Here is a 16295-nt window from a genome sequence, read left to right as displayed (position 1 = left end):
TGGTTGTTTCGGTTCCTGTGGGTAGCACTCAGCAACAGCTGCAGTCCATTGATTATCAGTGAGCCGCGCTGTATTCCAGGCCTATCGCATTTTAATATGCCTGCTCTCAGTGACGACATCCTGCCTTCCACTCTGCTGTCTGATCACTTCACTGGGGACTCGGTTGTGGATTGAAATTCCCAGAATTCTTCTTTCCATCACCATCTCCGTGACAGACAGTTGCTGCTCTGCTGTCTTCGTCAGTGCCCATGTTTTGCTGCTGTACAACATTGCTGGCAGTAGCTGAGCTGAAGGTATTGTGTGAAAATACTGTCAAACTACAGAAAATATGCGCGAACTCAACACAAAAAGTAGCCAAGTCGGACTGAAAATTAAATGCTCCAAAACAAAATGTATGCTGTCTGTTACCTTGCCAAAAGCCCAAATAACAATCAAGGGAGAACAAATAGAAGAAGTTGACCAATATGTATGTTTGGGCCAAGAAATTAATATGCGCCACGATCAGGAAGGTGAACTCTCGTGAAGAAAGAAAGCAGGTTGGTGCACATTCACTTCTATCAAGGATGTCCTTCAAGAAAAAAATCACCAAGGTAACATGCGCCAGTCTCTTCAAGTCAACCTTACTGCCTGCAATGTTGTACAGCAGCGAAAATGCATAATAAAGAAATATATTTTCAGCCCTACAAAAGGTGTGCCAATCCATTTGTGCTATTAGTTCCATTGTCATTGGTGTTAAATCAGAGATTAATTTGGCCCAGTCTGTTGAGTTGCCTGTGTTACGCAGTTAAATACCAAAGATTATTCCTAAAGCAGAATTTACAATACAGCTCATACTTCTGAACTATCAGAGGTGACTTATGTCCAGATCAGCAAGACATTTGTGAATGTGAATAGTCCCATTGACTTCAGTTGAACTGCTTAGGTACCTTGCTGAATTGGAGACTTGGCTAACAAGGCCACATTTGCAGTAAGTGCAAGCTGTATTTATTTTTATACAAAACTTTTCCCCCTCCCACAACCACATACAGCTTTGATCTGTTCAAATCATGAGGGTAAAATCAAGGAATGGAAAAGGACAAAAATCAAATTGGTCAAACTTCCACTGCACCCAAAGGTGTACATCCATCAATTTGAGTAGTAAAGTAGTATATGTGTGAAATTCTTGTCAGCTACTTTCTTGTTTTTCTCAAGTGTATAAGAGCCAATAATAAAATAATTCAGAGTTTTTTTCCAGAAAAAAACACCAACCCAGTTCTGGACTATGTTAATAAATGAGAGTACTGAGTAGACTTTACTTTATTGAGAACTGTATATGCTGTGCTGTACATTCCTTAAACTATTTTGAAATGTAGCCAGAAACATGTGAAAGGTTAGGTAATAGAAAAAGTTCTTTCTTTAGTGTATTTTTACATATTACATATCTCTTTCCTTCAGGCAGTGAGATATGATAATCACTATACCAACACAAAGTACTGTCTTTGTCAGATGTTAAGAGAACAGTTAGAAACCACAGAGGGAAAGAAACTGCATGCTGCACAGTCGACTCAAGAAATCTGGTAAGCATTTTATATAGGTAATAGGAATTGCCATACTGGATCAGACCTCAGAGTAGCAGCCGTGTTAGTCTGTATCCGCAAAAAGAAAAGAAATAAAATTTGTTAGTCTCTAAGGTGCCACAAGTACTCCTTTTCTTTTTGTGGATCAGACCTGTGGTTCATCTAGTCCAGTATCATGTCTCCAGCAGGTGCCAGCATTTCATCTGCTGGTACCAGAGGGATGAGCTTTCCCTTGACTCAGCTAATTCATAGGGGATTTTTTCTGCCACTGTCATAGCATAATTCTGTGTTTGCAATATGCTGTTTTACATCTTTAGGATAACCGTTTACCTCCCTTTCTTTGGTTATCTGGTATGCTACTTCCACAGCAAGGAGTGGCAGTGTTAGCCAGAGTGTGCTCAATGCAACTGTATGCAATGTGTCCTTGTCTGTCTGGCCAGAAGAAAAAGGGGCTGTTGCCTCTTTAAGGGCTCCCTGTGTAACTAGTAGCGAAAGGGGAAAGTTTACCCAGTCGAAGGGGTGGGCGGCTCTTACAAAAACTGATTGTGTTAAATTTTGGATGCATCTCGAGAAATGAAAGGCACAGTTTATAAAATGAAATAATTAAACCGAGACCTTCACTGTATAAGAGCAATGTTGTGCCATTTTGAAAATACGGTCCATAGCTTTTTTGCATTTTTGTACACCTCGAAAGAGATTGACCAGGAAGCAGTTTCACAGACCTGTCTTAGCAGGTCCATAAGCCTTTGAAACAATGTTTTGAACAGTCTATTTAATCACTACATAACTGAAGAACATTTAGTTCTTTTTCAAATGAGAAAACATCTCCGTAGATAGTAATGTGATTTAACACTGCTGCCTAGTGGTGTTAACACTAAATTGCCACCAGTAAAAGTTTTAGCATACTACAGAGTTTTCATTCTAATTGAGTGCTAGAGTGTGCACTATTAAAGTCAGAAAAGAGTTTACATGGCTCAGCATATATGGACGGCCTTGTCCACTCTAAGGAACCTCCTCGCTTACATAATTATTCATCCTCTATTGTTCTACTGATAACACCAACAATGGAGACCATCGTGTACACAGCACACATGCATTTTTACTATTGAGTTGCCTTACCCCACTATGAGACGTGTTATGATACAGTGGTTAAAAAAATACTGAATATTGTGTACACTGCAGCTTTCATAGTTACTACCACCTGTGGGGAATTATGGATTCCAATTTTGCCAGTGCAGTTGCACCTCTGATATATCTAATGCATAAGATAATCAGATTATCAGAAAAGGGACTGTAAAAATCAGAAAAGGGACTGTAAAAATATCATGTTGCTCAACAGATCTGCCCTCTATGTGTATTCAGATTCTTTTGACAATGTTAACTACTTTTTGTTCCTACTAGCCTTTCAGAGCTGATACAAGACTGGGAGAGAGAGTTGGGATCTTTATTGGCTTATGCATCTGTAAAGTTGTAATTTAATTGAAATTGGGGAGTCTGTGATGGCTTCTGGCTTGGCTTTCAGATCCCAGGTTGAGTCTTTAGGTCAGCAGTCTTTAGGTCAGCAGAGGAATGAACTTCTTTCTTGTAAACTGAGCAAACTTTGCAAGAAGTCAAGGACAGGTGATGAATATAGAATCCCATGACTCTAGACAGCGTTACTTTGCAGCATATAACTGTACCTCAACTTAGTTTTCTAAACACATGCAACTTCTTTGAAATACATTTTTAATATTTATTTTAGTTATTAAAATGGTGTGTGAACACACATAAATTGACTCCTAATGCTAATAATAGAAGTAATTTTTTTAATAGTGAAGTATTTGAAATGGGCGGTTTCTATGAAGAAACAACAGCTATTCTGGAAGCGAAGAAGGCATCATTAAAGGCCAAGACACAAGATGAAGATGAGCAGATGGAAGACACAGATGTGATAAAAATGGCTGTTAGATTTGACAAGTAAGCATGCAAAGTTAATTCTTCACCATCTTTTTGAACTTACAGTTACACTTTTTTGTCTGATCTTTGGTACCTGACAAAACTTTTATAGGTGAAAATCGGCAGTTCAAATATTACAGCACCTTCTTGGATAAACTTTTTAAGAGGAGACAGTCCATATGACATTTAATTAAATAGTGCAGTATGTTAATTGATGATGATAAATTTCAGGCACACATAAAAGAATGTGAACGTTGATCTAAACAAAGCTATTTTGTGTGTTAAAACTTCATAGAGTTTAATTCTTTTTAATGAAATTTAATTAAGCCACCGTATATTTTTCTAAATACTGTGTTTTTTTCCTGCTGAAACAAGGAAGTTCTAGCAGGAAATTACGAAGTCCATAGTAATAAGCAGCCTCAAAATGCTTTTTCTATTAAGAAAATATATTTTTTAAGAAATAATGGTCAGTGATTAGTTAGGTATATCACTCTACTGAAACTACCTCTCCTAAACCTATGTACTGTGCAGGAGCTTGAAAGCACATAAATAATTTTTCTTTAATATGTACCAGGACTCTTCAGAAGATATCTCTAGGCATTCCATGAGACATTAAATTGAGGAACTGTGGGAATCACAGTTTGTAAACATTCTGTTGTTGATCTAAGATTTAATTTTGAAGTGATCCTGCAGAATAATTTTTTTATACTTCATGTTTATCCATTCTCTTGAGAAACCTGTCAATCCTGTCCCAATGAATCATAGAGTCAGGGTTGGAAGGGATCTCAGGAGGTCAGCTAGTCCAACCCCTTGCTCAAAGCAGGACCAATCCCCAACTAAATCATCCCAGCCAGGGCTTTGTCAAGCCTGACCTTGAAAACCTCCAAGGAAGGAGATTCCACCACCTCCCTAGGTAACCCAGTCCAGTGCTTCACCACCCTCCTGGTGAAAAAGTTTTTCCTAACATCCAACCTAAACCTCACCCACTGCAACTTGAGACCATTACTCCTTGTTCTGTCATCTGGTACCACTGAGAACAGTCTAGATCCTTCCTCTTTGGAACCCCCTTTCAGGTAGTTGAAAGCAGCTATCAAATCCCCCCTCATTCTTCTCTTCTGCAGACTAAGCAATCCCAGTTCCTTCAGCCTCTCCTCATAAGTCATGTGCTTCAGCCCCCTAATCATTTTTGTTGCCCTCCACTGGACTCTTTCCAATTTTTCCACATCCTTCTTGTAGTGTGGGGCCCAAAACTGGACACAGTACTCCAGATGAGGCCTCACCAATGTTGAATAGAGGGGAATGATCATGTCCCTCGATCTGCTGGAAATGCCCCTACTTATACAGCCCAAAATGCCGTTAGCCTCCTTGGCAACAAGGGCACACTGTTGACTTATATCCAGCTTCTCGTCCACTGGATCCTTTTCTGCAGAATTGCTGCCTAGCCATTCGGTCCATAGAGTACTGGTTGAGTATTGCCCAAGATGCCTTTCAAAGGCAGTCACTATACTTTCAAACTCAGCAGGAGTGACTCCCTAAAGACTGAGCATGATGTCTCTACAGTATTTCTGTTCTCTGCCACACTCTAGGAACCATACTCCCACTTCGATAGTAGAAGCAATGTCTTATAGAACCAGTCTCACTCTTCTCTCCCTACCCTTTTTTTTCCCCATTAATAAATTAATTCCTGTAAACGTTTTTAAACTGCTTTTGGAAAATATTTATGGTAATTATCAAAAAACCCCTGTGGTGCGGCTTGTCAGATTCAGTCCAAAACGCAATAGAATGCAGGCAATTTGGCCCAGCTTTCCTATCAGTACCTTGTCACTGCTTGTATGACTGCACCGAGTGAAGGTGGGAGGTGGTCAATAAAGAAACAATATTTAATAATAGTTTTTAGATACCAATTTAAAGATGTATTTATTGGACAGTTCCCTGAGGAAAGGGGTGGGAGACCTGTCGTTTGGGAGTTTTAAAATTAGACCTGAAACAAAAACTAGTGAAAAATACTATAGTAACCAATCCTGCATTGATAAAGAGATTACCTGTCTAACTTAATATAGGTCTGTTCTATAGAAATATTTTCTGTACAAACCTTTTCACTACAATTGTGGGATTATTTTGTATTTCATTTTTCTGTCTAGGCGAGAATATCCACCACAGATTACTCCCAAAATGTATCTCTTGGAATGGTGTAGGAAGGCAAAGCACCCTCAACCTGTTTATGAAACTGTGAGTCTCTGCATTTCTCAACAAAAGTACAAGGCAGATCCTTAGCTAATACATTTATGCCATAGTTTACTGAGGACAATCAGGAAACTGTGAATTGATTGGTTTGAAACAAGACGCTCTCGAAGTTTAAAAATGCTTTTTTATTTTTAAACTGGAGTTTTGTTGACACAGTTGCTAGATGCTTTGGTATGGACACACATGTAAATTATGGTGTGTTATAACACGAAATTAGCACATTTCTACAGCATAGAAACATTTCTCTTTAGGTGTAAAATTTAACCTCCCTTAAAATCCAATGAAAATGTCCTTATTTTTTCTGTATACAGCTAGTGATCTGTTTTAGCACTAATGATAGTGAGGAACTCAAGTATTGGGCAAGCTTCCCCCTTACAATTCTGTCTATGTATCTCAATTCTGACCTGCAGTTCTTCCCACTGGCAACCCCCTGGCCCATGGGCGCCTCAAATGGAAATGATCAATTGTGAGGTAATTTTGTAATACACAGAGTAGGGGATATGGATGAAAGCATCAGATTTATTTATTATATTTCACTGAGCCTACATTTGAACTCATTCCTGTGTAGATGAAAGAAGTAGTGTCTTATTTCATTGGGCCACCCAGTCGTTATGTCCAGATTATAAACATTTTTAAATTCACTAATAGCATTTTTTAAAATGCCATTTTGCTGTGTTCCTGAAAAAAAATGTGTGCACTGCCTGTCTGAATTTTCCTTGTGTCTCTGGAAACACATGATAAATGATACTATATCTAATATTAAAAAGCTAAATGAGACATGGAATATTAGAATGTAGCACCACTGAATTCCTAGAATTGTGTTCATTCTTGCTAATGTCATCTGATATGTCACAAGTCTGCTTTTTCTTTTCTATCTAGGCAGCAGCAATTTTTGCAACTGCTGTGGTAGATAAACAAGAAAAACATGTTTATAAAATGAGAGAGTGAACAACTGTTACAAAAGGACATCTTAATTTCAAAATTCTAACAGTCTACTCCATGTCATAAGTGCTATGCCAGGTAGTTCACGTTTGCATGATCAGGTTTCTAAATGATTAAGCAAAGGTAAGGAACCCTGTCGTGGTGCGATTTGGTCCTGTAACTTTTATCGGTGTAAGTTTTTAAAGTTTGGATTTAGAGTCTCTTTAATACAAGAAAAACTAGACAGGTAATGAAATTGAAAGGCATCTGATTTAAAACTGATAAAAGGAAATACAGTTTTTTAATACAACACAACTTACTGTGGAATTCATTGCCACAGGATGTGATTTAAATCCAAGAGCTTAGCAGGATTCAAAAGGGTTAGATGTGAACAAGGATAATATCAACAGTTTTATTAGATGGCATAAACATATAAAAGAGACAAACCCTCCATCTTTTACTGTCTAGGGTTGGGAAGAAATTTCCAGTATGCACAGGTTATGATGTAATTGTTACAGGGTTTCTTGTACTTGCCTATGTTGCATCTGGTGATAGCTGTTGTTAGAGATATGGGTAAGTGCAACGTGTCTATCAAGCAGTTCTTGAAGCAACTCTAGTTTGGACAATAGATTCCTTGAGTATTTTGAACAAGTGAGGGGAATTTTGCAGTGTGAAGGCTTGGAATGTTAATGGTGTTACATGCTCCCAGAGTAAAAAGAAGACTAGGAAGGACTCTGTTGTTGCTCGTTTCATGAAATGCAATAAGTTACACCTGTAATTCTCTCCTTTCTGTAGGTTCAAAGACCATTAGATAAATTATTCTGTTCAGTTGTCACAGTAGCTGAACAAAAATATAGATCAACCTTATGGTAAGTCTTCTCTGATGTGTTTTGTAACTGGGCCTCAGTAAAATATTTGTTTGTGATGTACTGTTGGAAAGGCAACATGTAAACATGGAGAGGAAAAAATACTAAGTAAACTTTACTTTATAAAGATATAATTGGAAAGGAAAAAACTTTAAAATGTCTCTGTAAAGTGGGACATGATTAAATGAGACATGCCAAGGAGGAGTGAGTTCCATAGCTGAGGGCCCTTCATAGCCGAAAGACTGTCTCCAGTAGTAGGATCCTTAAAAGGTAAATAGTGTGTGAGCCCATGTTTCCACTAGGACAGTCCTCAAGGTGGCCTCAAATAAGGCAAAGGCCTCTAACATTAAGAGTTTTAAACTATGCTACTGGAAAAAACACTTCCCCACCAATATTTGAGCTACAAGCTTTGCATGGAAACCTTTGTCAAAGTGATGCCATACTTCTTACTCTTACCCACTATTTTCATAACATTCCCTCAGTAAGCAAGGGATTTTTGAGGGAAGACTTGGCCATCTTCATGACGATAACCTTTACCCAGCAGCAAGACGTCTCTTTTTTTCAGGATGGAGAACAAGATACAATCCAGTTGGCAACTAGAGCTGAGTGAACAATTGATCAGAAGAATTTGGTTTGTTTCTAACCAAAACTGTGTGGTTTTTTTGCTGTTTTTCTTGCTGAAATGAAAAAAAAAAATATTTCCTTTGGGTCAGTTAACATTTGACATCTTTGAAAGTAGATGGCAATATTATCAACTTTTGCTCCAGAGCAGTGACAGAACTTTCTGGATTTATAAAGCAAAAGAGATAGTTGCATATCAGCAGCATTCTGATGATACTCATCCCAGTGTTTAGGAATATTATGTATCTGTTTCTTTGAGCGAAGTCTTATAATGGTTCAGGCCTGGGCTACTCGAGCTTATAGTGAAAATCAGATTACATTAATTGTTTTATGGCAGTGGTTCCCAAACTTGTTCCACCGCTTGTGCAGGGAAAGCCCCTGGCAGGCCGGGCCGATTTGTTTACCTGCCGTGTCTGCAGGTTCAGCTGATCGCAGCTCCCAGTGGCCGTGGTTCGCTGCTCCAGGCCAAGGGGAGCTGCTGGAAGCGGCGGCCAGTACGTCCCTTGGCCCGTGCCGCTTCCCGCAGCTTCCATTGGTCTGGAGCACTGAACCGCGGCCACTGGGAGCCACGATCGGCCGAACCTGCGGACGCGGCAGGTAAACAAACCGGCCCGGCCCGCCAGGAGCTTTCCCTGCACAAGCGGTGGAACAAGTTTGGGAACCACTTTTATGGAATAGATTTAACAAAAATGGGTGTATATTGCAATATAGGAAAAACAGTGAAACAGACATATTGTAATCAAATATATTGACTGTAAAATATCTTTGTATTTTGTGTAACAAGTCAGCTTTATTTCACCACACTGCCCCTCGGCATTTTGTCCTCTCATCTACACAAACTTTTCCATGTGCTTACTGAAGATCCCCTTTCCTGCTCATTCCTTCTCACTTTGAAGACAGGAGGAGTTTTTCCATTGATTAGAGTTGGAGCTAGATTGGACTCCTAGTCCAATTTAGGAATATTTACAAATCCATATTTTTATAAATGTTCTGACTTATTGTACTGTGAATACCTTCAGTAACTCAATAAATAAAATAAAGTGAAATGGTACATAAAGGCATCCAGATAGCAACTTTTTAAAATGTTCCCTGTCCCAAGACCATGTTAAAAAAACAACCAACCTAAAGCTGGGAAGAAATCTGTCTATAGTTTGAACTAATTAATGTATTGAAACACTGAATCTGAAATGCCCATGATAAAAAATACTCCACACTTGAAAAGCATTCTTCAGCCATATATCCCATCAAAGATAAGTAGTATTCCCATTTTACATATAAAAAATGAGGCAGAGAGGGGTTAGATAACTTGCCGGAAGTCACAAAGTGAATCAGTAGTTGCCTCAATTGATGCACTAAGGTTCCACAATAATATTTTATAGAAACATCTATTAATAATGCAATTCCTTGAGTTTGTCTCAGGAAGATATACATAGGGTTGCATCTAGTAAATTGCAAATTGAAGATCAGTGTTAGACAAATTCCCTTTTAATACGTATATGCAACAGACAGCAGTTTATTTTAGCATTGTGCTTCCAATGCTATAATTGTCAATCAGTATTCCTATGAACTACTCAGACTTCAGCAAACTTCCAGCTAGACCATAATTCTCATTCCAAGCTTAGCTGAATGAAGAGAAACGGAGAATCCTTTCGTGTGTTAAGTTTCAAGAACATATAACCCTGTCCTCAAAGCTAGTTTGTTGGGTTTCAGTCCTGGTGGAACTGTGCCCATTTGAGCTGACTTCAGTGGAGTTGCACTCACATTTAGGGATACATTTGGACTTGAGGATCTTTCCATAAATTCTTTTAAACTCTGTGTGCTTTATTCAGGGCTTTTGATGTTAGTGGGAGTAAGGATTGCAGCAATTGGCCAAACTCCCACTGATGTCCTACCTTCTGAGCAAAGACAGTTGGGACTGCAGGATTTGGCTCAGTATTCTTAGACAGCGTTTTCCTACTTGAAGTGACACCTTAGAGAAACACAGGCATCTAAAGAGATGTGAATGTGCCTGAGCTCTTTCCACCTGTTAGGCTGTCATGAGTATTGCATACTGTTTATTTACTGTGTTGCAGCAGAGACCAGAAATGAATTCTTTCAGGCATGTAATATTGTACTTGGCAACATGCAGGCTTTGCTTCTACCTTTACCTGTGCTCTGTCTTACTCTTCAGGGACAAGTCAAAGAAGCTAGCAGAACAGGCTGCAGCTATAGTCTGTCTTAGGACGCTGGGTCTCCCAGAGGGGAAGCTTAATGAGGGAGAAAACCACCTGATTAACAAACGCAAGAGAGAGAACCAGGAGTTCTTGAACAACAAAGAACATGAAGATGACCTACTTGTTGAGGCTTCGCATAAAAGAGCTCATTTTACTGAGGGAGCTTCTGACTCCAGCTCTTCTGAGGTGCCACGATAGCATGAAAAGCTTATGCTCAAATAAATTTGGTAGTCTGTATTTGCAAAAAGAAAAGGAGTACCTGTGGCACCTTAGAGACTAACACGGCTGCTACTCTGAAATCTGATTCCACAACTGTGTAGCTACCAATTCACTCACTTTTTTATATCCTGCTGTTGTATTTCATCTAAAGTCTGTCAGTCGGAGACAGGTAAACTCTGCCCGATTATGAAAACCTACTGGACTGGGTAAATGTTTTTTGTGTTTTGCTTTGGTGCCTTTCAAACAGGATACATTAGCAGCCTGGGTTTTAAATAAGAATGAGAAGATGATCCCAACATTAAATTCTGTTTCAGTAGCAAACTATTTTCAGTTTAGCTTTTGAGGTTTTGAGTTTTTTGTTTAATATATTTTATAAGTAGAAAGAAGAGTTTTAAACACACATGAGAGAGGTTCTTAACAGATTGTTTCCAACTGTTGGAGTTTTGGTGTAGTTTCCATTAACAGGGATAAGTATGTTAGAAGTTGTCAGCTCTTGTCTGAAACAAAGTTATAGCAGGTTGTGTCATGATCCCTAAAGTAGTTTGTATGAAGAAAATATTCAGAACATAATTCATTGTTGATGAACTATATCAAAGTGGCTTCCCTATTTAAAAATAATATACACCTTTATTTTAAATGGAAGTGTCTTCGCTAAACCATTGTTTTCAAACGGAACAGCAATATCTAACTGGGATTATGTGTAGAGTTTTTAAAAGATGTATGTGCATATTGAAGTGACTGCTACTCAAATCTCTGAATTTTTAATAAATCTGCATAGTTTGCATTTAACTGAAAAATAATTGCAATTCGTTTCCTACTTTGTAGACTGCAATAAAAAAAAAAAAGTTTTAAAAGCTGCTTTCAGAACTAAATGTTCCAGTTTCACACAATGGTTTTAGTCATAGAACACTTACTTCAGAGCAGTGACAGAAATTGTAGTCTAGTTAACAAGCCATAAACTTCAGGAATAATCCTTTCCCCACTGAGATTCATGTCTGGGCAGGAGCTTTTGTCAAGGCTGTTTTTATACCATCATGAGGAATGGTCATGCAAATATTATACCAGAATCTGATTCATTCCCTGAGTTTTCCTGGCAGAATGCAGGTTGCAAGGCCCAGTGATGATAAGTAGTGCAAGTTGTCTGCAATCCAGCTCTGCTGGACAGGTCAGAATTGAGCAGTGCATCCCCAGTTCTGAGAGAAGTCCTAACTAGGGAACCTGGGAGATCTACTGGAGCTCTTCTGGATCACCATCCAGAGTTTCTTGGCAGAAACTGGCCAGGCATATTGCGGAATCACCATCTATGCTACTGCGGAGGAAACTGCCTCAATGGAAGTTGCAAACTGCAAATCCTGCACCTCTGGGAGGAAGTTCATTAACCCCAAGTCTGACCAAAACTCTAATTTCTTGATTCTCTTAGTTTAAATAAAGCTGTGTGTCCTGGAGAGTGGTGATGTATCCCTGGATGAGGATGCTGGCTGACAGTAGAGACCAGGTGACTTTTAACAGCCACACTTTAGTGTGGCCTTTTCCGTCCTATTTGCTGTGGCATTCCCTTCAGGAGGCTGTGGGGTTGGAAAGCCAGAGGGCATCCTATCAAAGGGAGCAGCCTTTGAAAAGTCTTTGATTCAGCTTCCTAGTTTCTCTCTCCCTGTGAATCTTAGTTTATTCAAAGATTTTGCATAAACAGGCTTGTCCTCCTCCATAAGTAAAATGTAAAGATTTTGTTTGCATGTCAAAAATAATAGTGTTTTAAAAACACTTTTTTCCTGGAAAGCCAGGGAACTTATGGCCCTGAGTGCCTGCATAATACTCACATGAGCCTTAGTATCAGTGCTGCCTTCACCACTAAAGGTTTATGGACTATTTGGGCCAAACTGTGTCTTCAAACACGAGAACCAAAGGAAGAGCATAATGGAATGTTCTGACTCCCTTTGAAGCACCCAGAGAAGTCACTCAGCAGAAGGTGTGCAACTGAAAGCATGGCGCATTCCAAGATGGAAGCCTAAGAGCCCTGGCCTGTGTTGCAATGCTTTTACACCATTTTCTTGTCCTGGCAATTGGCCTTACGTGACACCCCCACAAGCTACACCTCTCCTACAGTGTAAATTTCTCTGCTCCTGGCAGAAACAGTGTACCTCGGGAAATAGACTTGTGAAGGGAACCACAGCTAATCAGCACGCAGATGCAGGCTAACCCTGCTTTTATAATATCTATGTGCACCAGTTCGGGGGGTGGTGTAAAAGGGGCTATTTGGTATATGGCCTCTTATGGGGAAGAGAGAATACAAAAATTAAACATAGGGAAGTAATAGAAGATCAGAGAAGGTGCTGCCTCAATTTAATGTCAATGTCCAAAGAAAATACGATCAATGTTTTTAGTGTGCAACGACAAAACATGTATATAATGATTTGACTGAATCAAACTGAAGTGTCGTTGAAATAAGTTAAATTGTCTAGAAGACCTAACGCTTGCAAGGTAAGTGCTTAAATAACTACGTGATAACAAATCATTATTTTATTTATCTAGTGTAAAGTCTGTATAAGTAACTACAGTTAGTTGAATAATATATAATTGTGGTAAGATAAATGGTGTAGCATCTGCAAACAAGAAAGTGAGATGCTGCTTTGCTAGAATGAATATTTCAGACTAAATTTGGCAGTGATGTAAATGAATGGTCAGAAAATGGGTGCATACAAAGTGTGATTTACAGTCCCATTTGATGTCCTTGATGTGGGTCAGGAAAAGCAACTAATGGGACTCTGTAAGTGTGTTTTAGGGAGAATCCTTTAACTGAGGCTATGATTACACTGCCCCATGGTTCAGACTTTGAGGGCGTGAACAACAGTGTACACCAAAGTGCTGTGCAGTAACTCCCCTATGTGGGCACTGTGGACACAAACTAAAAGGTTCTTTTTTTGCATTAATCTGTTTGAAGAGGACTACGTTAATGTGAACAGGGAAGTTCACACCTGAAAGTTCACACCTGAAATGGCCACACAGGAGAGTTAGAGAGTGCAGCACTTTGGTGTGCACTGCTGTTCGCGTCCTTGTAGTCCAAACTGCAGGGCAGCATAGATAAGCCTTAGTTGCTCTTCCTGCTGCATTCCTCCTAACCCACTTTCCCCTGCTGTGTAACTTTTTGCACCATTCACATCGCTGAATTCATGCTAGATACATCTGTGATAGTGGCACCTGCATATGTACCAGTTCTGAGGTTTGCTTTTGATCTTAAAACAGGTTCTTATTCTGGGGAACAAAATGCTTTTTTTCTAGAGACTGTTCTATTCAAGGTATTGGATTAGAACCATATCTTTTGTAAAAAAAATAAATAAAATAATAAATTTTAAAAAATCTAGACTGTGGCTCATCTATAACATTTGTCGTTTATATTTTCTGCATTCTCTCTTGGCTAAAAAATGGATCTATCTTCTGCGTATTCCTTGTGTAAACTGAAGATGGCAGATGTCTTTTGTGCAAACGCCAGTTCCTGTACTAATGTGTCTTAGCAGTACAGCTACTGCACTACTGCATTCTTGCATAAGATGGCAATCCAGACCACAGCTTGGATTTCAAGAAGAAATTTAACACCAATTGTAAGAAATTGTATCTGCTTAACTTAATGTGGCCATGCTACATGAATACGGTAGTCAGATAAGACTGACAGAAGTTATTCTCTGTTTTAAGCATTTATTTGATAAAGGAATTTCACTACTAAATTGTCCTTGGAATTTAATGAAGCAATTGTTCTTTTCTGTCACAAGGTAAAAAATATGGGAAGCTGTGCTTGATATTGATGGCACTGGCACCAGAAAATATAGGTAACAATACCCTGCAAAGTGTGAGGATTAACTGTACAGGATCTCTGTGTGTAGGGAGCAACCTATCCCCATTCCACCCATGTATATCCTCTGTTTATTTGTAACATGAATGGGAATGTGAAGGCGTTCTTCTGAGTCTTTTATCTTGGATGCTCCCAAGTTGGAGACTACCTCCTGAGGCCTTGTTGATGGAATGCTTTTTGGAATGTCCCAGGCTCCAAGCCCAACCCTGCCCTGGAATGTGAGGTTAAATGTTGGCGGTACAAACACAGTTTGAATATTTAAATTGTAGAGTTCCCTAGTACTGCAGTCTCAGAAAGCTGGCAAGTGTCAGCTCAGCTGCTGTCTGATTCAAAGAGTAAAAATGCCTTTGGGTTTGTTTGGGGGTTTTTTGAGCGGAGGGTTCACTTCCCCATTATGACCTGCAGAGGAGCACAGTTTTCAAAATGCTTTACCCAGCAAGCCTGCAACTGGTCACAAACAGGTGCTGGCTTGTTAAAGAAGCCCTCATTCACAAAAATGTGTTGTCACTTTTTTTGTTGTGACAAAAAGGCCCGGTGTGTCTGAGGATATGTCTGCATTGCAGTAAAACACCCATGGCTGGCCCAGGTCAGCTGATTCAGGTTCATGGGGCTATAAAACGGCAGCGTAGTTGTTCAGGCTCAGGCTGGAGCCTGGACTCTGGGACTCTCCCCACTTGGGTTTCAAAGCCTGGTCTCCAGCCCTAGCCCCAACATCTACATTGTCATTTTATAGCCTTGCAGCCAAATCCTTATGGGTCCAAGTCAGCTGACCAAGTGAGCCACAGGTGTTTTATTGCAGTGTAGACATACCCTCAGAGACCAACTATCATGTTAAACAGGGAGCCTGTTTGTAATGGTGTTTACAAAAGGAGTCCAAGGCAAGAGGAACTGTTCCAGGCTGGTGATGTGGGTTTGTAATGTTAGTGGTGATCTCTCTGCTGCTATGCAAGAAGTTTATGTTTGAGTCTTATCCTCTCATTGAGGACAGAGCTGATGGAAAATAGTGAAGGCAACATGAGAAGCCATTGAGGAGAAGAGTCCCGGTATTGTTGATCAGCAGTTTCTTAGGTCAGTTAAGGACTGGAGTTGATGAGCTGCTATGGAAGTCAAGACCAGCCATCCTTACTTAGAAAAATAGTAACCTCAATGGCTGTGAAATAGCAGACTGAAAAAATACATAGCATTCATGTCTGTGTATAGTATTCACTTAACTGGCAAATGAAATTGTCAGTGCCAGAAAGTTAATGGGCATCTGCCTGTTCAATATCTGTGGATCAATAAATTAATGCTTGCCCCCAGTCCCCAGGTGGTGGGGGAGAGTCTGTTTTCAGCATGTTCTTGTCTCATTCTGGCAAATCTCCTATTTTATTCCTGTGGTATTTTACAAACTACTGTGTCGTGAGTGACATCCTTTGTTCACTCTGAATTTGTTTTCCATTTCAGTCACTCCAAACCAAATGATGCAACAACTCCAGATTTTGTGTGATTATGTGAAAGAGGAGGTTGCTGATTTACTGTCTTTAAAAGTTTCCACTTAGCTGGTGATTGTAAGTGAAACAGTGATAATGTAACAGTGGACATGTATACTGATTGGTGTTCTGGGGGCAACTGTTGGAACTGGACCTGGACACTAACCTGCTAGCTTGATCTGTAACCACTAGTCGTAGAGCTGTGCACATATATCTGACGGTTGTATAATAATGTCTTTGTTGATTTGCAAAATATTAACACACACATTACCTTTAGTAGGAATTTTGGGCCAAATATAAATTTGCATGTGCCCATGTTGGTGAAGAAAAATTTGGTAATTTTAGCCCAACTCTGATCCTGGACTGTGGCTGTTATCTCTTGTTTTTCTTTTTCTTTTCTTGTGTGC

General features: G+C 39.5%; 1 protein-coding gene across 7 annotated transcripts in view; it reads left to right on the top strand.

The window, feature by feature from the left end:
* DUS2 (dihydrouridine synthase 2) overlaps nucleotides 1–13929 on the top strand; it is a 54827-nt gene extending 40898 nt beyond the window's left edge. For 6 of the 7 annotated variants that reach the window (XM_043526334.1, XM_043526332.1, XM_043526333.1 and 3 more), the window contains 6 exons: nucleotides 1435–1556; nucleotides 3369–3512; nucleotides 5633–5720; nucleotides 7452–7525; nucleotides 8088–8153; nucleotides 10314–13929. In XM_043526334.1, the coding sequence (XP_043382269.1) occupies nucleotides 1435–1556; nucleotides 3369–3512; nucleotides 5633–5720; nucleotides 7452–7525; nucleotides 8088–8153; nucleotides 10314–10554 (735 nt within the window). In that variant the 3' untranslated portion in view covers nucleotides 10555–13929. The remainder of the gene's footprint in view (nucleotides 1–1434; nucleotides 1557–3368; nucleotides 3513–5632; nucleotides 5721–7451; nucleotides 7526–8087; nucleotides 8154–10313) is intronic. The other variant, XM_043526337.1, reaches the window with a different exon arrangement.
* Nucleotides 13930–16295: the final 2366 nt, after the last annotated feature.

This window comes from Chelonia mydas, chromosome 12 (genome assembly GCF_015237465.2).
Source record: "Chelonia mydas isolate rCheMyd1 chromosome 12, rCheMyd1.pri.v2, whole genome shotgun sequence".
NCBI lineage: Eukaryota > Metazoa > Chordata > Testudines > Cheloniidae > Chelonia > Chelonia mydas.
The sequence above is the reverse complement of the archived record's forward strand: the minus strand, read 5'-3'. Positions and strand labels throughout refer to the sequence as shown.